Consider the following 22,074-nt stretch of genomic DNA (forward strand, 5'->3'; position numbering starts at 1 on the left):
AGACATTTATTTGGCCAAAGAAAAAGACGAACAGGACGAAAAAAGTGGCGCTTAGATGTAAATCTGTTCATCGGAATTGCTTTTGGCGCTCTTCCGTCTGATAATAATTATTATTGCCTTAGTTCTTGGTAAAGGCAAAGAAGCAATGAGACTTGGAGATTAGATTTAGATATTTCTTGGGGCGGCTTTGCGCTAGGTTGGTATTCGGTCTTCCTTGTTAGACATTTACCATACATTCAAAGATGATTGGCGTCTGGTAAGACTTTGATCAATAATGCGTGGTGTGCGTACTAAGAGGGCAGTCGTAGTTGTAGTAATAGTAGTAGTAGTAGTAGTTCTGTACTAGAATATGGGTGGTGGTGACAGAATGGCAGTTTCGAAATATCTCTTCATCCCCGTCTGATCACAGATCACAGCTTTTGGAGCCATTGTCGGAAGTGGGGCTCCCATTCGATGTCATCTAAGTGGCTCCATGTACAATAGTGGGATTGAACAAATCAGATTCTTCCGAGTGGATCCGCAGACTTTTACGGGACTTCTTGGCCGGGTTTGGCTTGACTTTTTGCCACTGTCTCTTTCGAGCTGGTTCGTTCTCCGTGAGTGGAGTGTTCCAAGTGCCTTTGGCGAATCATATTTGCGTCTGAAGTGGGCTCGAAAATTGTTCAGTTATAATACTACGGATGTACCACCACCGACCAACCCTCCATCCATCCATCCGTACGTCTATCTATCTATTCAGTCAGTGAGGTAGGACTAAGCACATGCATGCACTTGGTTTGTATCATCATTATGATTTGGAGACGCATAGCGTTCAAAGTTCGAATCTTGGCTTCCAAAGACATCATCTCGGTGTGTGTGTGTGTGTGTGGTTATATGTACCTACTTCATAGTACGACGGACTCATGCCGTTGGTACTAGGGTGTATGTACATACTGTATAAACGTAGGCTAGGCATATCCACTCGTTTGGATGGATATGCGGTGCGCAATATAGTAGAGGCATGGTTTGTGATGGCTGACTTGGGCGAGGCTTCATCATCATCATTATCATCATCATCATCATGCATGGAGTGGGACAGAAGTAGCTCTTGTATAGTAGTCTAGAGCTTCAAACTGAGCTTGAGGATGCGAAGGAGCCGTGGAGGCGCAAATCTTCTTCAATCGCGGGCTCGGCTTTTAAGGGGGGTCCTCTCAACATCGATAGATGATTCCGAAATTCTCAAGACAAACACATCTCCGTCGAATCAGATGTGATTAGGCTTACAACGAAGCAGGGTGGACACATTGCCATTCATTACAAAAGCCAACTTTTGGGTTTCATGCCTCGTAGCCCTAAAACTCACCACTTCCTCCCCATTCCGCGAGTCCATAGCCCATATTCGCACTTAAGCCCGTCCATCTAGGTGTCATCAACCAGGCCCCATGACCCGCCCAGGTGGGGCACACGATCGTAGGGTGGAGAAGGAGGAGCACACGATCACTGCGTGGACTATGGCCCTCTCAAAACGGCTCGATTCCTAAGGTGACAATAGAATAGCATTGTTGCCAGTGGTGCATGCGCCTGAGAATCTCGTGGGTTGTGTGGCTGGTTCAATCACTCACTCACTCACTCGCGGATTGCGGGGAGCGGACCGGGATCTTCTTCGTCTTCGGGCGATGGCAATGGCAATGATCATCCGCGCAATGTTGCCCTTTTTCAAGGTCGTTTATCCAGAGAGCACAATAACAATCCATCCTCAGTGAGGTGTAAGACTTGGACCGTGATGGACGTGTTTGTGGATCTCTCCGTGTAGTGGTCAAAACTGATTGAAGCCCAGAGGCCCTCCCCACTTGAAGAAGACGAAGACGACACACTGGATTGAACCAAAAGTGACTGTGGGTGTAAAGGGTCATCATGAACAAGTGACATGCAGTCGGGGTGTCCGAATCAGCCACAAAATGAATGCCAAACCCAGGAGAAGAAAGGAAGTGTCCGGGGAAATCCGAGGAAGTTTCCACTTCCATTACAGTGATCAATTTGGGGCAAGGTCGAGCCCAGCCCACGTTTTTTGTCTTTTCTTACTGCTTGCCTTAATTGGGGTAAGCACACACACACACACATTTGTTTGTTATGAAACGAACGAAGGTTAAAACTTGATGACCAAGCTCGAGATGTGCGAAACGAAAAAAGATGCTAATTTGGCACAAGTCACCGAGCAGGAGCCTTGAATACACTACAAGAGTAGGAGAATCCGTGCCAAGAAGATTTTGAATCCGAGCGCTCAACAACCAGTCATCATGGGATGTTGAATGTTGTTCCTTTTAATTAAGACACGGCAGAAGTTGTGTATGGCTCATACGTTGGAACAAACAAGAGGTACCTCACGGAATATGAAAGATGAAGGTCCCGTTGAAAATCCAAGATTATAGCCAACTCATTTGTCAAACAGAGCGCAATGAACCACGTTTAGGTAAGATAGTTGAAGCAACTGAACCTCCTGGAGTGACGAGGCATCAGTTTCGGTTTCCATGGTCGGACTTCCTCACTTTGGTACAATCGTCTGCCTTTTCTTCTAAAGATCTGCGTCGACGACCCGACTACTTCTTAATCTTACAGTTCATGCATGCAACTATTTGAAGCCATGTTGAATTTTATGACAAGAAAACTCTCACGTTTCCCAGCCAAACCTTGAATCTTGCGATTCTTTCGACAAAGTTCGCAACCCCCGTTCCTATCAACAACAAGAGCAATGTCGTGAGGTTTTTAGAGCGTGGTTTATTTACAATTATTTTTCTCTTCATATTTTTTTCAAACCACACACTTAGCCACACGCAAAGGAGAGGGAGAAAATCGCGATTGGACAACGATTCAATAAAACTACCAAGTATTTACCAAATATACAAATCTGGAAGCTCGTGATCTACGGATTCCTTTTTGAAGCCATGAATCGCACTTCGATTCAATATACGCTATTTCCAAGTGCTTTTTGGAAGAGGGAAGGAGGAGGAGGTGGAGTTAATTCTAGATATGGTTGTAAAAGGCTCTCAAATACCTGGGAGAGCAATATGCATTAACATTCCATGAAGATGAGCTGAAGAGGACCATTCTGTGAATTGTTCAAGTTCTTTGTTCATCTCTCGTTGATGAGAGCATTCCATCCCAAGTGGGCCTTCTTCGACTTTACCGTCTCATACCGGCGCCTGTCGAAGAATCACGTCGAACCCGCAAGTTGATATGCTTACTGGCCAAACAAACGCTAACATCATCAGCTAGTAGCTGTGCCAGCTACATCACTCAACAATCCGGTTGTGAGCATCAGCTGACTCTTTGTCCTCGGGTTTAGGGTTCTGGGCTCTCCAAAAAGTGTTGGGAGTTGGCATTTCGAGATTCGGTGAAATATGACCCGTCGAACAAACATTTTGGGAACAAAGACGGCCGAGCATCGCCTAAAAAAGTAAGGTGATGAATTGATCTCAACATACTGGTCACGCACGCACTTCGAGGACTGTTTGATTGGATTGGATACCCTGTATGCGATTGCTGAGGAAACGTAACATACTGGTGGGTCAAATGTGTCTTTCTTTGCGAGGGCAATTGACTGCTCAGCTTTAAGGAGACTGAGTGAGAAACCGAATTTGAGATCACGATCAGCCTCAACAATGCCGGTTCATGTGGCTTTTGAGGTCGTTGTGGCATTGCCATTCTCATCCAATTCTGCATCCCAGTCCATGCAATCAGTTTCACGCCTTCATCTCCCGAAGAACGAGGATTGTTTCGTGATGAATGGTCTTTTTTCATTTGACTATCATGGCTTATGACAATCTTCTGAGAAGGCCTATTCGATTCTTGGAGGCAATTTTTTTTTTATTTGCAGTTGAGAGAAGGTATTTTCACAGCAACGATGAGATTTTAGCGGAGGATAGATATCCTGCCACACCTGTCATCAAGCTCCATCTTTTTGCTCCATTTCACGCAGCCTAGGATGAGGCGTCCTTAAGCATTCAGGGACACAATTTTCCCTCCCAGTTAGTCGAGTTGACTTTTGGCATCATGAGTGTTCATGAGATTTTCCCCTTAGCTCCGTTGAATGACAGTGATAGTATATAATGGTGGTAGTGATGGTAGTGATGGTAGTACTGGTAGTACTGGTAGACGAAGATTGGGAAGACGAAGACGAAGAGGAGGGGGAGGAGGAGGGGAACCATTTCTCTTCATAAACAAAACAGATCGACCCTCGCATCTTCGTCGTCGCCTTGACTTGCTTGAAGCACTCTGTACGAGTACAACCAACCACCTAGTCAGCCAAACCGGCAAGCAAAAGAGAGACAGATATTGAGTCTCATGCTCCATTTCTTCACCTTCCGTCGCTAAAAGCGAGTCCACTGTCTTGGCAGACTTTCATTCGAAAGTTCATTCGCTCAAAAACTCATCCGCAAAATGTTTCAATCCAGACAAACATGCCTTGAGAGTCGACCCCATCAGCGCTTGATCTACAGTATGTAAGTGGATTGGATATGTGCTCTTACGTACACGTGCCTCTTCGTGGTGGTAGTTTTGGCAGTGTTCAACCATCCTTGGATCACAATCGCAAGGAGAAAGAAAGGAACGGATGCGTACATTTCTTGAGAAATGAGACACACACACTATCTCTCACACCTTCTCGCTCGATACTCAGTTCAATTACACACAATGATGCCAACTCTGGGGATCGTCCCAATCCAAGACGAATTGCTGCCAATCTACATCTAAATGGATTACAACTTTCCTTCGTGTCTAAGCACATTGGCACTGATGTGGCAATCCTTGCGGCGGAGAGAGATCATCGATCGATAACTGATCTTGTGAAGCTCAAGCAAGGGGCTCAATTTTACACCCACGACTGATTTTGGCGTCATTGATTTCTTTGGCACAAGGTCTTTATTGAAAGCAGTTGATCGACGTGGGCTGATCTTCTTAAATCCCGTAGCGTTCACGCACGGGTTGGGTTGGATGCTTGATGATTATCCTATGAGATTGCCCCGCATTTGTCCGGCCTGGAATCGCACTTTGCGTACCCGTTCGTGTACACTCACACATCGCTAGGATTTCCTCATATCTTGGAAATGGTTGGGGGCCAATTTTTCTGCACTCGTTGTCAAGTACCCCAAATTGATGCCTGCCAAAACAATGTAGAAGCCAAAAAAGTCTTGGGCGGTGATGGATGACAAGGTACCAATGTTTACATGTGGCTTAGAACTTGTAAAGCCAAGTACGGATGTCCATGGTACGCGCATGTACATAATACATACATGCATTATCTTGATGTTTAACTAAAAAGTTTTCGCAAGAGAGACAGGGTGACAAAATCGAGTAAAGTTGATCCATTGATTGGCCTAGTTGCTCTGTTGTCAGGGCCATGGAAGTACCATGTTTCATGCAGACACCAATTCTCAAGAAATCGGCTAATTACCCCGGATTGAATTGGCTTCATATTAAATCTGAGTGTGTCAGAATGGCAGGATACGGATTGTAAACTCTTGAAGCCAAATCAGCATTGGCTTTGATGAGGCGCGAAGGCCAAATTTTACACTCATCAGTCAAAAATGCATGCACTTCACAAGCAAGCCTATGGTCTCGACAAACGGATTCGGATTGAACAAGTAGTAGTGGTTCCACAGTAAGAGAAGGCGAAGCAGGTGCAGGAAATCAAAGCGAACCTCGAAAAATGCTCTGAACGTTGAGAATTGGCAGAAAATCCCGAATGCGATTTCCATATCACAAACAAATAGCCACGGCCTTGAGAGTCCTTGGTCACTTGCTCTCGTCTGCGTTTGAAGCGATCGTTTGGTCTCGTTTTAAATTCGAGGGCTGGGGGCTTGCTCCAAGAGTCCTAATACGTTGAAACATGTGAAGCTGGCAAATCTTCAAATATTCCCAATGTCAAACGTATCTTCGACATCCAAAAATAGGTGAACCGCATGAATGACATCGTTAGAAAAACGCCATATTTGGCCAGCAATCTTTCTACAGGGATCATCTCCGATCATCCAGACAAATCGGAAGAGAGCTACACCTCAAGTCGTCTTCTTCAACATTTTCGGCTGGACGTCTTCTGTGTGTGGCTTGCAAAACATGACTTCATCTCAAGCAATTAAATAAATGAGGCTTTAAAGGTTGTTGAATTGGCCATGGAGTTAAGAGAGACGAGTAAGGAAGACTAGCTAGCATGAGACGGGCATATAACCGAATGAACGTGCAGGATTTTGCGTGGATAATTTCGCGTGTAATCATACATTCTAAGAGTCCACTTGCTTTGAAGCTCTGTCTTCGCGAGTGTGACGCCCCATCACTTCTATATCCATTCATAGTTTCCCGGATAGATCTTGATCATTGAAGGTGGTGATTTGCAAGCAGCTCTGAGGACCAAAAGCATTTTTCTCCATTTTTGTTCGCTTACTTCCAGAGCAAGGTCTCATCGCTTCGCACCAAACAATGGCTTTGTGGCACAGATTACCTTAACCTTTGATGGAAATATCTGCAATTTTTACCTCTAAGGAAGATACGTCGCACCACGATAAGGATTAAGATATTAAATAAAAGACTGGCAATCTCAAAGTGGCTGATTAATTACTTTGTAGAAGTAAACATTCAAATTCAAGGCAGTGTTTCCAGCGCATTGGGCGTGAAATCTGCAAGTTAACGTGTTCCGATCCAATTGCCTTGAAACGAATTCTCCGTAGCTTCATCACCCTGAGATCCTCAGCCTTCCAGCTCTTGACAACCAATCCGTAACATGTCTACATTACGATTTCTAGGTAGGAGGAATCTCAGCTCAAACCGATTTCTCCGTCAGTGCCACGCCTTCCCATTTGGTGACGTCTCCCAAGACCAATATCAGTTTGGTGTGCACCTCCACGGTCAAACCCATCCTTTGCCTGTGGAAAACTCCGTATGGCCATATCTACACCTTGAGCGAGGGCGTGTTTGCCGAGAGTGGGCGTTTGAGGTACTTGGAGCAACGGTTCTCGAGCGATAATCACTGTGGACTCGAGATTGTGGGCGTGGAGCTGCGTGATAGAGGTCGATGGGAATGCGAAGTGGGTGCAGTTATCCACGACGATTTTCGCACCAAGACGGATCGCATCAATTTGGACGTGAAAGGTACGACGGGTCAGCCTCTTTCAGCTAATTGTACATGACCCCACTAGCAAATGAGGTGTTTTGGTTTTTGATCTTGAAATAGACGCTGGTGTGATAGACTTTTGGATCAACAGTCTCTGCAAAGGACCCTTCGTCTGTTTGGAAGGTGTATAATTTAAAATAAAATCTTAATGTTAAACATATTTCCGCACTGCTCTTTGTTACATTGGCTTCCCGCTTCCGCTTCTGACATCTTTGAAGCCTCGTGAATACTATTTCGTGACTCAGCATCTCCGAGTAATTAATCAGACACCCCATGCAAAAGAACCTCGGGCCCAGTCGTTATATAATTCCGTCGTGGCAGATTGTACACCACAATTCATGGTTAGTTTGAGGCAGTTAGGTGTCTATGCACCTCTTCGTAACAGACTATTTCCACATGCCGGTAATAATAAAACGTATCTATTATGTGCTTCGGTGATCACCAACTAGCAGTAACAAGAGCCACAGTAATAGCCTGATTGCAAAATTAAGATTGTCATTCAATTCGCAGACGATATTCAAGAATGATTTCGAATGGGAAACTCCACTCATGTCTCTAACCCTGAAATCCAAACGGAGATGAGACACTACTTTTGCCCATTATTTTGGTTTGTGATGCATTCATATTTCTAAGTACCTCTCATATCTCGAATTAAAAAAAACTAGAAAATTGAATTTGTGTTTCGAAAAACGGAAAGATAAACATCGCAATAATAATCATTGAAACTGATTATACATATTGACACGTAATTGATTCAATTTTGGTTCGAAAAATCCTTGATACGCCATATTAATTACAACCTTAAAATCTAGGCCAATTATGCCATGCCAGTCTTTGCCACATGATAATATATTGGAGACCATTTTGGAGGTCATACTTTAGGATGACCAACATATACCAAAATTGCCACCACAGAACCTGATTAAGGGACCCATAATGAAATCTTGTTCTTAGTTGCCGTGAAATTTGACCAAATTCTAACAAAGACCCAAGCGCCATTAATTTTTGTGCATCGCCAAAATGCGGCTTCATAAAAAGACACTAGCGTTTCATTCGTAAAAACCCTCGTCTAACGGATACCCGACCGCCTTTGGGAGTGGGAATAGCAATTAGTAGCTTTTTTATTACACCTTGGCAAATAGATCCTCCTCTTTCAACGCCCATGGTGATTCAAAATAATTTTGAAGCTTTAACAGTTGATCCAATCGATTTTCGAGAGATATTTGTGCCTCTTATCTGACAGTATCAAGGGCAACTTGATACATATTTCTCCTTGTCAGATCAACACAAGAATGACGGTCAACGGAGACGTGTAGTAAAAAGTATATTAAAAGTATCTTTGTCTAACGGAAACCCCCTCAATAGCAAGATAAATGACACAGGAAATTAGTCGATCCCTTTTCTTTGATCGAGTTCGGCGTTGGCATCGTTCGCATCGCAAATAAGAGCCTTGGAAGCCATATTTATCTCTGATTGTACTTCAGTCGACCACCAGATTCGCACTGACTCAAATTATGAGCAATCAAGAAGCTATTATGAAAACTAACTTCTTTCAGCCTATCTGGCATAGTCAAAAGCAAATTGTCCAGAGCACCTGGAACCGTTACAGATATCAAGGCACACACGCAGGCAACGATTTAACGATGCCAAGCCAGGCATGTTTCGTTCTCTTGTCAGTAATGAAATCAATTTTTGTTGTTCCAAACCTCCCATCATATGTCAGTCAGTCAGTCATCCTACGAGTAAACATTGTACATAACGGGGATTAAAATCGTGAACGAAAATGCGATCAGAATGATCAGATCATCGACAAAGTGGGGAGGTCTAAAACAGACGGTCGCGGAGTTAAGTTTAAAGTACGCATCGTACATGTTCTTATGGAGCCTTATGACTTGAGATACGTAGTGGTTCATATTTACATGACTCGTAGTGTCGTAGTGGGAGATCAAATAAAAACAATTCCCTTAACTGATCTTTTTGTGCTTCTTTTCGCTTTGCACATTTGGTACTCTAGAACGAGGAGTTATCAGAGTTATTACCGAATCAATTCATTTTTACATAGGGGTAAGAAAATGCATGAGGCAAATATTTCATTGTCTAGTTTTGACATTCGGTTAGATCAAATGGTCTTACTGAATTTTTCATTATCGATATTGCTCATCTCCATTTTTCTTCATTTCATAGACTCACATTTGACCATTCCATGTTTGTGCATAATGAACAACGAGATAGATCGTATTTTATGTTATGTTATGATTCATGTGACGAGCTAGTGCAAACAGATTGATTCTCTATGATGGCGTTTAGAGAGTGAAGGAAACCATGTGGAACTGATAACTTGTGGGAGGTTTTGAACATATTGTAAAACGAATCCCTGAAAACCAATGGGTCTGATAGTGACTAAATCGCTCTGGCTAGTGCTAGAACAGAAAAACTTTCGTGCTTCATTGGTTTTTTGACAATCACTCTATGGTAATCGAAACGAAGTATTGTTTTTCTAGGAATCGTTCCTTTGTTAATGCTTTTCTTTGTACCTATGAGTTGAAACCAGAGATTCTTTAAACGAAATGCAGACACATCCAGCTACAATAAATAGACAATAAATCTGCCAGAACTTAATTTAGGCAGGAGACAAATCATTTCGCTATCATGTAGCAATTTTCCTCAATGTTGAATAACTAGTATAATTTACAAGACATAAACTAGTCACCTACTTCTGATGCTATCGAAAAACTGCATACTTATAGTCTTTGGACCACAAACAAAAAAATAAGTGAGATATTAAACACCACTTTGACACAATCGGATTCATACTTGAAGCTCTAGCACGATGGAATTTGGGATAAGAGTTACCAAAATGCAGGAAATCATCTGTTCATCCTATTCGTAAATTAGATGTCGATAATCCGGGATGATTTTGTCGTGGATTAGGAAGTACCAACGTAGCCATAATGTTCGTTTCATCTGCAAATTCAATATCGACGCTGACGATTTCACGCCTCTGACTGGGAATAAGAGGTGTTGAGGTCTGAGACGAATCCGGAATTGGTTTCAATCATCGACTTTGTATGTATGAATGTATATGCCTGAGCTAACCGTTTTGGGCATTACCCAAGCGCTTCCACGCCCCATATCAAATCAGAAGCAAACTTTGCCAAGCTCAAGTTTTGGGAATCCCTCCCTCCCTCCATCCAGATCTTCAGAAGAGGTCGTGTCGCTCGTGAGGATATGAATTGAATGGTATCACAAACAAATTGACGCGAGGACAGGCCACACACACCAAAGCGATTATCATAACCATTCGTTCATGTCTGGCTAATAACCTGCATCCAGTGTTGCGTCCAAAGCCAATCGGCACGACCACTTCACCATTATCCAACGCCCTGAGTCTTTTGGATTACTCAAGTTCGACGATTCGCTCGAGTTCGAACCGAGTAACTGTGAGGTCCAGTGTCTTGAGTAGTCCATGTCATGTAGGGACGTTGTTCAGAGCGCATTGCCATTGCTACGATTGAAAACTTACTACTATATTCAGTGGTGGCTGCGGGTCGTTTGTTCCGAAGAACAAAAAGATGGCTTCCGGGATTTTTGATATCGAGAAGCAAATTGAATAATTGTGAACTCCATGCCTGACAAAAAGAGAAAATAATTGCTGTCTTCGCCAATCGTCCATCAAGCTTGACTTATGCGGACTGGGACTGGAGTGGAGAAGCAATCATCAAGTTCGATAGGAGCACATGATTTTGACCTCAGCAGGAAATGCAATTCTGATTGGAGAAGAATTCGATTTGTTTCCCGCAAATTAATGGATAGCGAATGGATTCGCAACCAAGGTCTACGTACGGAGCCTCCTTCGTGGTTGATGTACCACAACCGAGGATCATCGTTGGCAAAAAAGACTCTGATCATTTGTGAGAATGCAAGGCTGTAGACAACTTTTATTGGGATGGATGAATGCGTTGAGCAAATTACCATTCTTTACATTTGGATGCCTCACCAAATTTGGGAATCCATCGTTCCAAGCCAACCACCAAAGGCCGATAATAATTTCGACACTCAAAGCAGAATCGATCAATGGCAATCTAATTTGATTTTCTCGCTATCTTGGGGTCCATGTCTCAACAAGGTGTTCAAAATCAGAGGTGAGACAAGAGGATGAAAGAAACTTTCGGGGTGTTACGAAATCGAGCCCCATTGCAGACGCAACGAGGTGTGATCAATCCACGCAAGGGTCGAAATGGATTGTAATCAGGCAGTGATGGAAAAATCGTGAGATTTCAGTTGGAGGGGGCCATAAATCACCAGACAAGACATATGCCACCACGTATATGGTTTGGTATTTAGCTTCTCATGTCTTACTCGCAAGTGCTGAAATCTAAATGGGAAAAAAACCCTTGAAACTGAAGCCTAACCATTAATTAGTGCGCCAAAAAATGCTTGCTCTACTCTACCCAATTTCCCTTCGAGTCTCTGTTAAAAAAAACTCGTCTTTCTCTAATCAGTGACTGATTTATTGAACGCTTCTTCTCATCTTTCATATTTAGAGTCCTCGCCTAGAAGTTTAGACTCCAACTTAGGCCCACGACCCAATCCTAACCAGAGCAACCGACGGATTTCGACGGATGATGGCAATGACGAGGTTGACTTGCCAGCCACGCAAGAGGTCGGGGATGATGTAATTTTGAACTGTTCCTCGGATCGCGAGGTCCACCTTTGTCGATGGAAGACGCCCTACTTGAATACCTACATTGTTGGCGAGGGTATTTACGTGGAAACGGGACGAATCGCATGGAAGGGTTCAGATCCGAAATTCGACTGCACCATCCAAATCTCACATTTGGAGCTCCGAGATTCAGGCACGTGGGTCTGTGAGATAGGATCGAGCACCAATCAGAATTTCCAGGTTCAGACCAAAGAGTTTCAGATTGTCATTGAAAGTGAGTACGAGCATATGATTTTTGCTCATGTTGTATGAATCGACAGAAACTTCATGCGGTTCACTTTTATCCTACCGTTAATTACTGAACACTTAATAAATCCATGATTAATGTACGAATGTGTCTTCCAGCTCCATTGAAGCTCTCCGCTCCAACGGCGTTGATGCAAAACGCCAATACCGACGCTACTCTGGTCTGTCACGCCAACAAACCTTTCGATGAGTGTCTCTGGACCACGCCTTATGGTTCAACCTATAGCTTCAAAGGATCGGACTCCAGTCACGAAAATGGTCGGATTTCGTTCTTCGGTTTTACGGAGACCGATTGTGGGATCATCGTGTCCAATGTGGGACCGCAAGACAATGGGGGATGGCAATGCCAACTCCATTCCAAAGCCGGAAACTTCTTTCAAAATGCAACTGACGTTGTCCCACTTTTTACCGGTGAGTTATGTTCCTAGTTACATCACGACGGCATAAATTTTCAATCAGTCCATCGTGAATTTAAATAACCACAGTCCCCGTTATCCAAGCTTAAAAAATGAGAGCATCGAGGTTTACTGAGTGGGCTACTTTGACGACCAACCCAACCCACGACCCAGAAATTGTTTTGAATACGCAATGTGGAATGGGGGGTGCAATTTGTCTGAGTAGAACACGAACGCTAACGCTGTTGACGGATTCCATTTTAATTGTTTCAGATTCCTCATCGTCATTTCCTCCCTCCAATGCTCAACCCCGTGCCATATCAGATTATGACTATGCTGATAAACAAACGCCTTCTCCATCCCCTTCGTCAAAGTCTCCGTTTTTGCCCTCGACGTCGTCTTTACCACAGTCATCACCATCTTACTTCGGTGATGATGCTATTGATTATGTGGGTGGGGATTTTGACAGAGTGCAGGCCTCTGAAGCGCAAAGAAATCCCGTTACAGTACAAATTATTCAAATTGAAGATACCTTGAAAGAGGTTCCGGGGATTGTACGCGACATTAAACGCATTGGAAACAAAGGAGAGGTCAGAATAGATAAGGTTGACCCCACTCCAAACCCGTCTACACCTCCAACGTCCAATGCTGACTTTGACGAGGATCCGGTAGCGGGTATTCACGTGTTTGAGCTCAGCAAGATGTCATCTAGTGGGTCCACTTCGCCCGTAATGGGCGCCACAACTGGGATCACGGTAACTGCCAACCCGTTAAGCGTGTTTGAACCCACTACGTCTGGATTGGGTGTAAACCCGATCGAACTTGAACTGCTCTCGCGAATCAGTGGTACCAGAAGGGATGCCCGGCCATTCAAGATCGACTTCATAGCCGAAGAGCCGGCTCCCAATAATAATCCATCTAGTGTAGTGCCACAGACCACAGAGAAGGTATTGACTACCACTGCTGATGCTCCATTACCCAACCCCACTAGATCAAGAACTACCTCAAGATTTGTCCCCGTGCCAACTAGCACCTCAAACCCTTCAAATCCGAGGAACTCCAATGATATGCGGAGAAAGGAGGTTATCAGAATTCGTGGAGAGCGACGAAAAACAAATCTGCCTTCCAAGGACAAAGAAATGGAAGACCAAACTCTCAGTCAAGATGAAGCAGCGGAGCGGGAAAACAGGCTGAAAGAAGAGGCCCAAAAGGATGTCGAAGAGAAGGAAAGAACAGCAAATGAGGTTAGAAGACAGAAAGCTGAAGAAGAAATCAAGAGGAGGCGTTCTGAAGAACGCCGAAGAAAACAAGAGGAGGCCACGAAACGAGCACGAGAAGAAGAGGAAAAGAAGAAGAAATTGGAAGAAGAGGAACAGAAGAGGAAAGACGAGGAACTGAAGAAGCAACGCGAAGAAGAGGAGAGGAAAAAACTCGAGGATGCGGAGAAGAAAAGGAAACAAAAGGAAGAAGAGGAGAGGAAACAAAAAGAGGAAAAAGAACGGAAAGAAAAGCTGGCTGCAGAGCGCAAGCTTCTTGAAGAACGGAGAAGAGCTCTGGCTGAACAGAGGAAAAAAGAAGACGAGAATCGAATGGCCGAGTTGGAAAATAAACGCAGATTGGAATTACAAAGAATTCGCCAAGAGGAACAAAAGCGACGAGAAGAGGCAAAGAGAAGAGAGGAATTGGAGAAACAAAAGAGACTTCTGGCCGACAGAAAAGCCAGAGAGGAAGCTGCACTTGCAGCCGAAATTGAAAGGAAAAAGAAGGAGGAAGAACTTCAAAAGAAAAAGGAAGAGGAGGCCAGACAAGCCAGGGGAGAAGCTGCAAAAAGAGCAGAAATTGAAAGAAAACGCAAAGAAGATCTGGAGAGGCGACAAAAACTGGAAGAGGAACGAAGATCCCAAGAAGAAATTGCCCGAAAAGCAGCTTTGGCTCAAAGTAGAAAAGAGGCTCATGAAAGACAACTTGCTGAACAAAGGCGTCTGGAGGAAGAAAATCAAAAGAAATTGGAAGAGGAAAAGAAGAGGAAGCTCGAAGAAGAAAGAAGAAAGCAAGAACAATTTCGGCGGGTAGAAGCTGAGAGGCGTCGTAAACAGGAAGAGGAAAGAACTGCTAGACTTGAGGCCCAAAAAAGACGGGACGAACTGGAGAGGAGGAGAAAAGTCGAATCTGAAAAGAGACTTCGGGAAGAGGAAGCAAAACAGAAGAAATTAGCCGAAGCCCGACTCGAGGAACAACGAAAGCAAGAGGAACAGGAACTGGAAAAGAAGCGAAGAGAAGAGGAAATTCGCAGATCGTTGGAACGGATTCGCGAAGAAAAGAGGAAAACGGAACTTGAACAAAGGAGAGAAGAAGAAAGACTGAGAAAAATCAAAGCACAGCAAGAGGAGATCAAAAGAAGAAAAGAGGAACAAGAAAAGCTAAAGGAGCAACAACGCCTTCAACAAATTCAAATTCAAGAGAATCTTGAAAGGAAGGAAGAGGAGGAAAAGCAAAGAACAATTGACGAGGAAGATAAAAAACGGCAAAAAGAACTGGATGATACGGCAAGGAAACAACAACAGGAGATTGACCGTCAGCGCAAAGCCGAGCTACAGAAGAAAATCCGCGAGGAGGAGGCACGTCAGAGAACGGAAAGTCAAAGAGCCTTGGATTCCACTAGTTTGAACAGCTTGAACAATGCCAATATTCGAATTCTGGACACCATCGAAGGGGGCAGGAAAAGTAAGCTATAATTGCGGCATGCTAAAATAAAGTGCCCCTCTTTCATTATGCGGCTTCCTTTTCAGAATGCGTTATTGATGCTAATCCATTGCATGGAAATATTACCTGCGGTTCAGTCCAGCCCGAGGACGGCCATTATTACGTTCCAGATGGTGGCGAATGCGTCCTGTTCTGTAAAACGGGCTTTGTCTCTCGGTCTTTCCGCCAAGCTCGTTGCATCAATGGCTTCATGACCCGCTTGGAATGTGTTCGACCAGATGCCATGATCCTTATCGGGGGCAAGAGTGACACATATGGAGTGCTGAGCAGTGTTGAACTCGTGACAGGGAGGGGTGTATGTCGTGGAGCTGTCCCCGAGTTGCCAGCTATGCGTTGGCGAGCCATCACGTCCACACTTGAAAAAGACAAGGTGATCACTTGTGGTGGTGTCAACATCTTCGGAGATCCCAAATCCAATTGCTGGATACTCTCGTTTGACCCTGACCCGAGTTGGTCGGTGGCAAGCCCGATGAATGTGGCACGAGATGCGGCTGCATGGGCGTTTGAAGAGAACGCTCTCTTCGTGTTCGGGGGAAGTCTCGGAAAATTGAGTGGCTACACCGACAGTGTTGAAATGTACAATATCAATAGTGGGCAATGGGTCGAGGGTCCGTCAATGACCAGCTCCAGATACTCCCATTGTGCCGTGAGCTTGGGTAACGGGAGTGTCATCGTCACCGGCGGCTATGGAGGGCTGAATCTTGCCGAGCGCTTTGATATCAACACGGGGGCATGGACCCCCCTTCCCCAACTCAATCCTATACGCGCCCAACACGGATGCGCCCTGGTTAATTTCGATGGCAAAGAAGGGGTCATCGTAGTTGGAGGGGACTCGGGCGGTACCCGACTCAAGGACGTCCGCTTCTTGCCGTTGGAAAATCCCAATGAGTGGAAGAAGTTGGAGGACCTTAACACGGCCCGTTGGGGTCGACCGGCTGTGGGTGTTATTGGTGGCCGTATCACGGTGGCCGCTGGATGGAATGGCGTCAAAGATTTAGACACCGTTGAATACTATGACGAGAGGGAAACCAAATGGAAATTAACCTCGTCTCGCCTCCAGACTGAGCGACGATGGCCGTCATCTACTCCAATTTCCTTGAGTGTTTTCCCTAAATGTGTCCAGAAGAGACAGTGAGTGACAAATGTGCCTCTTTCCATGAGGAGCCCCAAGCAAACTAGGTCGATGAGATCATAGAGTTGTTAGTGTCACCATTTCTAGGACAATGCCGAAGCGCGAGGCAACACAAACAAAGTGGTCTTTTGACACCATACCACCGAGAAGAGTGGTTAAATTAGTGCTAGTGTAACGAATGACTCCCTTCTATACAACTCCTATTTATATAACTTGAAAATCATAAGAGCCCATAGCTTTAAATGTTTACCGCCTGACGCTAACTCACACGCTGTTTTATGGGACAGAAGTGTTCCATTGATTGTTCAAAGAAATGCAAAGACACCATGTTTCGTCCATTCTCGTGAGTAAATTGTCTAGATTCAATACAACCAAGTTCAATAAAACACCTTGAATGAATGCTTTCCTTTATTTCGAACTCGTTCCCCCCTTCCAAAGGTCCTTAAAGGCGGCCATGACGCCTCTTGATTCCGACGCTTTGAACTCGGTGTGGGTCTTGTTGATGATATTCTTGATGTCGTCTCCAATTGGAATTCCCAAGTCCATGGCACTTTGCAAAGTGGCCAAGGTGCGTTTCATGTAGCCTCTTTTACCTAAAATCCATAAGAAGTCACTAATCAGGTCAACCTACAAAAATCACATGGGGTAACAAAGTACTCACATTGATGTTTGAGCAGACCTTCAAAGGCTTGGGTCTTCTGTTCAACCTCAACATCATGTCTCAGACATGTCTCGAGAATTCGTCTGAAAATTTCTTCGTCTTCAAGTTTATTGGCTTTATTGAGGACTCGTTTGATATTCCAATGGTTCTGAATGGCCTTATGCTCCATGAATAAATCGTCGGCTCTTCTCTGGTATTGGAAATAATTACCGAAGAACATCACCTCCCAGAAAACAACTGCTAGGGAGTAATCGTTGTAAGTCTGTCCAATGATCACACATTCGTTTTCTACAAAATCCAAAATATTTTCGCCCAACCGCATTTGAGTGGATTTTTCCGTAAAATATTGGATGAAATTCCTGACATCTTTCAAGAAACGCTGCAAAGGTTCTTTTTCCAGGTGATATTCCTCATCCAGGAGCATTCTGTAAAGCTTCAGGTTCAAATCGATTGCTTCGAAGTACTTTCCGTGCTTCCACACATCAAAATTGCTCTTGAGTCGAAATTCAATTTCTGTGGCAAAAACGAGCACCGCAGCCTCTGACTTCAACGGTACAGCCTCCTTCAGTTGCTTGAAGAGATCTTGATTTGAAATAGGATTGATCCGCTCCAAAACTTTTTCTAACACTTCACTTGAAATTTCTCGCTGTTGGTGATATTCCTTCACCGTCAACATTACTGCTGCTTCGATTTTATTCATTGCCAAAGCCTCCAAGACTTTAATATCAGTCACTTCTCTCAAAAGTTCAGGAGTCATAGGGATGGTTTGGTTGTGAATTTGATGGGCGATATTATTTGGTGCTAGTTGGTCGATCAGCTTGTTATCCAAAACGAAATTCTTTTCACCCACTGAGACGGGGTTAATGGAATCCAATTTGTAAGCCAGGTTCGACAAGCCATCCAGACTGCGCTGGGAGTACATAAAGTAGGGGCTTTCGGTGATTTGACGAATTTGTTGGAGAATCGATGACATGGATTTAATTTCAAGAAAAGAGTTTTTGATATCCCGACTCTTCTGTGGACAGGAAGTGAATGTCCAAATCAACGCGATTAATAGTGGACAGCCAGTGGTTTTGTAAATCTTTTCAGCCGCTAGGTCCAAAAATTCATCAACTAATGCCATATCATGTTCCTTGGAATCCCGAGTTATTTTCGTTAAGGACACAATTAATGCTCGGGTCAATTCTACTCGATCGCTCTTACTGAAAATTGTACTCGATAAGGCCTCCGTGACCGTGGCTAAATTTGAAAGGGATTCAGAATATCGACCCTCACTCCAATGAAACAACGATTTGATCATGAGAGAAAGGTATGCATAAAAGTCACTGTTTTGGGAGTTGGAATCCATCCTCTCACAAAAGACGTCCAAGGGCTCAAAATCGAACAGTTTTGAGCAATGATTTAATGGGATGACAGGTTTGGTCCTTTGCCAAGCGTAGAACAAGCATTCCTTGGCGAATTCACGCTTTATACCTTTGGTGACATACTTTTGAGTATCTAGAACGTGGGGAGGATCGTCCGAAGCATGCAAGTATCGCCAAAGAAAATAATGAAAGTTTCTATAGTCAATGTTTTGACTAGCATCACACCACTGATGAATCATTAGGATTAGCTGTGTGTTGTTGGGCACTTGGAACACTTTATCCAACAGCAAACAATAACGTAAGATCAAAAACACGTATGCAATCCGTTGGTGAGGACCACTTCTCTGGTTGTTAATATTTATCACAGCCTTTTCCATTCGCTCGATAGAGTCTAAATTCGGAGCCATGACCCACCTAAAATTGTGTCCCAATTAAAGCGTTATTAATAGACAAGTTGATATGAACAAAGTACGTAAAAGGTGAGGTGTTTACCCGTTAAGTAAGGATCGACTAGATACATATGACCCATTAACTGGTGGAGTCAAGGCCAACAAATGATCTTCCATGTCGTCCAAAGAGGAACCTAGAGGATCCCAATTTCTGGCCAAGGCCCCCAGAGCAAAAGGCCGGGGCCAATGGACAGCATAACTCTGGCAATCGTGGATCAAAGTCAGGACATGTTTGGGAACTATTTCCTCGATATCCGTGGTTAGAGCCCTGAAATGGTCCCAAGGCCGCCTGAAATGTCTAACATGTCGAATCTTATACATGTTCTCACTCAAAACATGGAACACAAACATTTCATCTTCTGTCCCAAGCATCAGAATCTTTGTTGACATCGAGTATTTCGCCTTAGTGGAGGGAATGCATCCAGTGACACAATCAATCTTAGTGACAATCACATACAAGTTTCTACAGAATTAGATAATACAAATTAGTCTGATTTGACCTACTCATCCATAGCATATCTTATATTAATGTTCCAACTTCCTGAAACTTATGAAAAACCAGGAAATTTGGCGGATCATTTTTGAGCGTGACCATAAATTGCTGTAAGTAATAATGCAAAATTTGCTTAGTACGACCAATATCCAGAACAAAAGACAACATAAAAAGAAAACTTGAACGGAAGTAAAATTTGAAGACCAACAGGGGTCATATCTTTGATCTCGGAGCTCATTTTCAGAAGAGTAAAATTCTAGCTAAAGGGCTTGGCTTGAGATTTTGAAATCTGAGCAGCTGATCTAAAGGAGCGAATATCTTTCGAAGCCAAAGGCAAGAAGAGGGGCAGGTCGTGTCGACACGTGGAAACTTCTGAAGGTTGTCCCATTTTCCAGTGCCTGACTACCAGGTCCTTTTGAAAGAAAAACGCCTGATTGGGTAAGACCGTGCATGGCTTTTGAGGGCAAATCTATCCATCAAAGTCAATGCTTTATTATTTTTTCAATTTACCTTTTGACACAACATCGACCACTGGAATCCGGTGATCTATGGAAAGGCTTATGCACATATTTTTAAGAGACTTCATGTCCTATCCCAAAGCAAAAGGTTCAATCCCAATTTGTCCCTACAAATACGGGTGTCCCCTGTGCCCCTCACAAATATTTCGTCATATTAGTCCATAATGATAAGAGAGGGAGGGAAGCATCTTGCATCATGATGCACAACATCAATTTGTTATCATTCATATTTCCATGGAATTTCAAGATACTCCGCCTATTTCAATATAATCCGCTTGATTCATGATGGCCGAATCCGGTGAGAAGCTATCCAAAAATGAATTGAAACGTCGTATGAAGGCTGAGAAGAAAGCCGCTGAAAAGGCCGAAAAGGACAAGAACAAACCCACTGATCCTAGTCCAAAGGCTGGGACAGAAGGAAGTGCCTCATCCATCAAGGAGGAAGAGATCAGTCCTAATGAGTATTTCAAACTTCGATCCACTGCGGTGGAAGCCCTCAAGTCTGATCCCAAAACCCATCCTTACCCGCACAAGTTCCATGTGGAAATTTCTTTGCACGGGTTCATTGACCAGTTTCACAATCTACCGGATGGTACGACAGAAACCGATGTGGTTTTGACGGTAGCTGGCCGAATTCATGCCATCCGAGAATCGGGTGCCAAGCTTATTTTCTACGATTTAAGAGGCGAGGGCAAGAAGATTCAGGTACACCGTACAACGGCTTTCAGTTCCCAAAGCGCCCCAAGTTTGATGCATATTTTCCCTCTTCCAGGTCATGGCCAATGCTAAATCTTACGAAAATGAAGATAGCTTTTTCGAGGACACGGCCAAAATCCGGAGAGGCGATGTCATTGGCATTCGAGGTCATCCGGGCAAAACCAAGAAGGGCGAGTTGTCGATCATCCCACAAAAGATCACATTACTCTCGCCTTGTTTGCACATGTTGCCGCATCTGCACTTTGGCATCAAGGACAAAGAAACGCGATTCCGGCAAAGATATCTCGACCTTATCATCAACGGAGAGGTTCGCAAGAAGTTCCATGTTCGTGCTCAAATCATCTCCTACATCCGGCGTTTCTTCGATCAAATGGGCTTTTTGGAAGTGGAAACTCCCATCATGAATATGATCGCGGGTGGAGCCACTGCCAAGCCCTTCGTCACGCATCACAATGACTTGAACATGGACCTTTTCCTCCGTGTGGCCCCCGAGCTTTATCTCAAGATGTTAGTGGTAGGTGGCATTGATCGCGTCTATGAAATCGGGCGTCTTTTCCGCAATGAAGGCATTGACATGACCCATAATCCAGAATTCACCACGTGTGAGTTTTACATGGCCTATGCGGATTACAACGACTTGATCGCCATCACCGAAAAATTAGTTTCCGACATGGTCAAGAACATCTTCGGGACCTACAAGATCCAATACCATCCGGAGGGAGCCGACGGCCCTGCTTGGGAGGTTGACTTCACCCCTCCATTCAAGCGCTTGAGAATGTTCCCGGACCTTGAAAAGGCTTTGGGAGACAAGTTGCCCAAACCGATTGACCTTCATACCCCCGAGGCTAGAGACTCTCTCGACAAGTTGTGCGTGAAGCACAATGTAGACTGCGCAGCTCCAAGAACGGCAGCCCGACTTTTAGACAAGCTGGTGGGTGAATTCCTGGAGGAGGCTTGTATCAACCCGACTTTTATCACCGAACATCCTCAGGTGATGTCGCCCTTGGCCAAATGGCACCGATCTGAGCCCGGACTAACGGAGCGTTTCGAATTATTCACGTGTAAGAAAGAGATTGCCAATGCTTACACGGAGTTGAATGATCCAATGGTGCAGCGAATGAGATTCGAGCAGCAAGCCAAAGATAAGGCTCAAGGGGACGATGAGGCCATGTTCCTTGATGAAGGCTTCTGCACAGCCTTGGAGTATGGCTTACCGCCCACCGGAGGATGGGGTATGGGTATCGATCGTCTGGCCATGTTCCTAACGGATTCGAACAACATTAAAGAGGTCCTATTCTTCCCGGCTATGAAGCCTGACGACAACAAGCCTGATGGAACCACCGATAGCCAAGAAAAGCCCGAGGACAAATCGGCTCCCACCCATTGAAATACATAAATTATGCTCATTACAGAAATAAAAATTCAGGCGCGTTTGAAGAATTTACGGCGTTGTGAAACGAACAGGAGAGCTC

General features: G+C 44.3%; 3 protein-coding genes and 1 long non-coding RNA gene across 4 annotated transcripts; 2 read left to right on the plus strand and 2 right to left on the minus strand.

Annotated features, from left to right (window-relative positions):
- Positions 1 to 1,517: 1,517 nt before the first annotated feature.
- On the plus strand, positions 1,518 to 16,799 carry LOC131878755 (uncharacterized). Its single transcript, XM_059224866.1, has 6 exons — positions 1,518 to 2,078; positions 6,774 to 7,119; positions 11,686 to 12,078; positions 12,210 to 12,521; positions 12,779 to 15,229; positions 15,295 to 16,799. Exons 1-6 carry the CDS (start codon positions 1,938 to 1,940, stop codon positions 16,401 to 16,403), a joined length of 4,752 nt encoding a protein of 1,583 aa, XP_059080849.1. The 5' UTR covers positions 1,518 to 1,937; the 3' UTR covers positions 16,404 to 16,799.
- Positions 2,735 to 6,792, minus strand: LOC131878759 (uncharacterized). Its single transcript, XR_009373066.1, has 2 exons — positions 6,507 to 6,792; positions 2,735 to 3,425 (listed from the first exon to the last, which is right to left on the minus strand). It is a non-coding gene; the product is annotated as an uncharacterized LOC131878759 (long non-coding RNA).
- LOC131878757 (uncharacterized) lies at positions 16,796 to 19,470 on the minus strand. Its single transcript, XM_059224869.1, has 3 exons — positions 18,918 to 19,470; positions 17,062 to 18,839; positions 16,796 to 16,993 (listed from the first exon to the last, which is right to left on the minus strand). Exons 1-3 carry the CDS (start codon positions 19,262 to 19,264, stop codon positions 16,809 to 16,811), a joined length of 2,310 nt encoding a protein of 769 aa, XP_059080852.1. The 5' UTR covers positions 19,265 to 19,470; the 3' UTR covers positions 16,796 to 16,808.
- A 173-nt stretch (positions 19,471 to 19,643) lies between these two features.
- Positions 19,644 to 22,042, plus strand: LOC131878758 (lysine--tRNA ligase-like). The gene is made up of 3 exons (XM_059224870.1): positions 19,644 to 19,805; positions 20,133 to 20,590; positions 20,658 to 22,042. Exons 2-3 carry the CDS (start codon positions 20,168 to 20,170, stop codon positions 21,987 to 21,989), a joined length of 1,755 nt encoding a protein of 584 aa, XP_059080853.1. The 5' UTR covers positions 19,644 to 19,805; positions 20,133 to 20,167; the 3' UTR covers positions 21,990 to 22,042.
- The last annotated feature ends 32 nt before the right edge of the window (positions 22,043 to 22,074 follow it).

Source organism: Tigriopus californicus, chromosome 4 (genome assembly GCF_007210705.1).
Source record: "Tigriopus californicus strain San Diego chromosome 4, Tcal_SD_v2.1, whole genome shotgun sequence".
Taxonomy (NCBI): domain Eukaryota; kingdom Metazoa; phylum Arthropoda; class Copepoda; order Harpacticoida; family Harpacticidae; genus Tigriopus; species Tigriopus californicus.

Bases quoted from the DNA above. Each gene is read 5' to 3' on its own strand.
- LOC131878758 (XM_059224870.1), top strand. From the start codon at position 20,168: ATGATGGCCGAATCCGGTGAGAAGCTATCCAAAAATGAATTGAAACGT. The intron at 20,591-20,657 runs GTACACCGTACA...TCCCTCTTCCAG, and splicing joins GCGAGGGCAAGAAGATTCAG to GTCATGGCCAATGCTAAATC.
- LOC131878755 (XM_059224866.1), top strand. From the start codon at position 1,938: ATGAATGCCAAACCCAGGAGAAGAAAGGAAGTGTCCGGGGAAATCCGA. The intron at 2,079-6,773 runs GTAAGCACACAC...TACGATTTCTAG, and splicing joins TACTGCTTGCCTTAATTGGG to GTAGGAGGAATCTCAGCTCA. The intron at 12,522-12,778 runs GTGAGTTATGTT...TAATTGTTTCAG, and splicing joins CGTTGTCCCACTTTTTACCG to ATTCCTCATCGTCATTTCCT.
- LOC131878757 (XM_059224869.1), bottom strand. From the start codon at position 19,264: ATGTCAACAAAGATTCTGATGCTTGGGACAGAAGATGAAATGTTTGTG. The intron at 18,840-18,917 runs GTAAACACCTCA...ACACAATTTTAG, and splicing joins AGTCGATCCTTACTTAACGG to GTGGGTCATGGCTCCGAATT. The intron at 16,994-17,061 runs GTGAGTACTTTG...TATGGATTTTAG, and splicing joins AGGTCTGCTCAAACATCAAT to GTAAAAGAGGCTACATGAAA.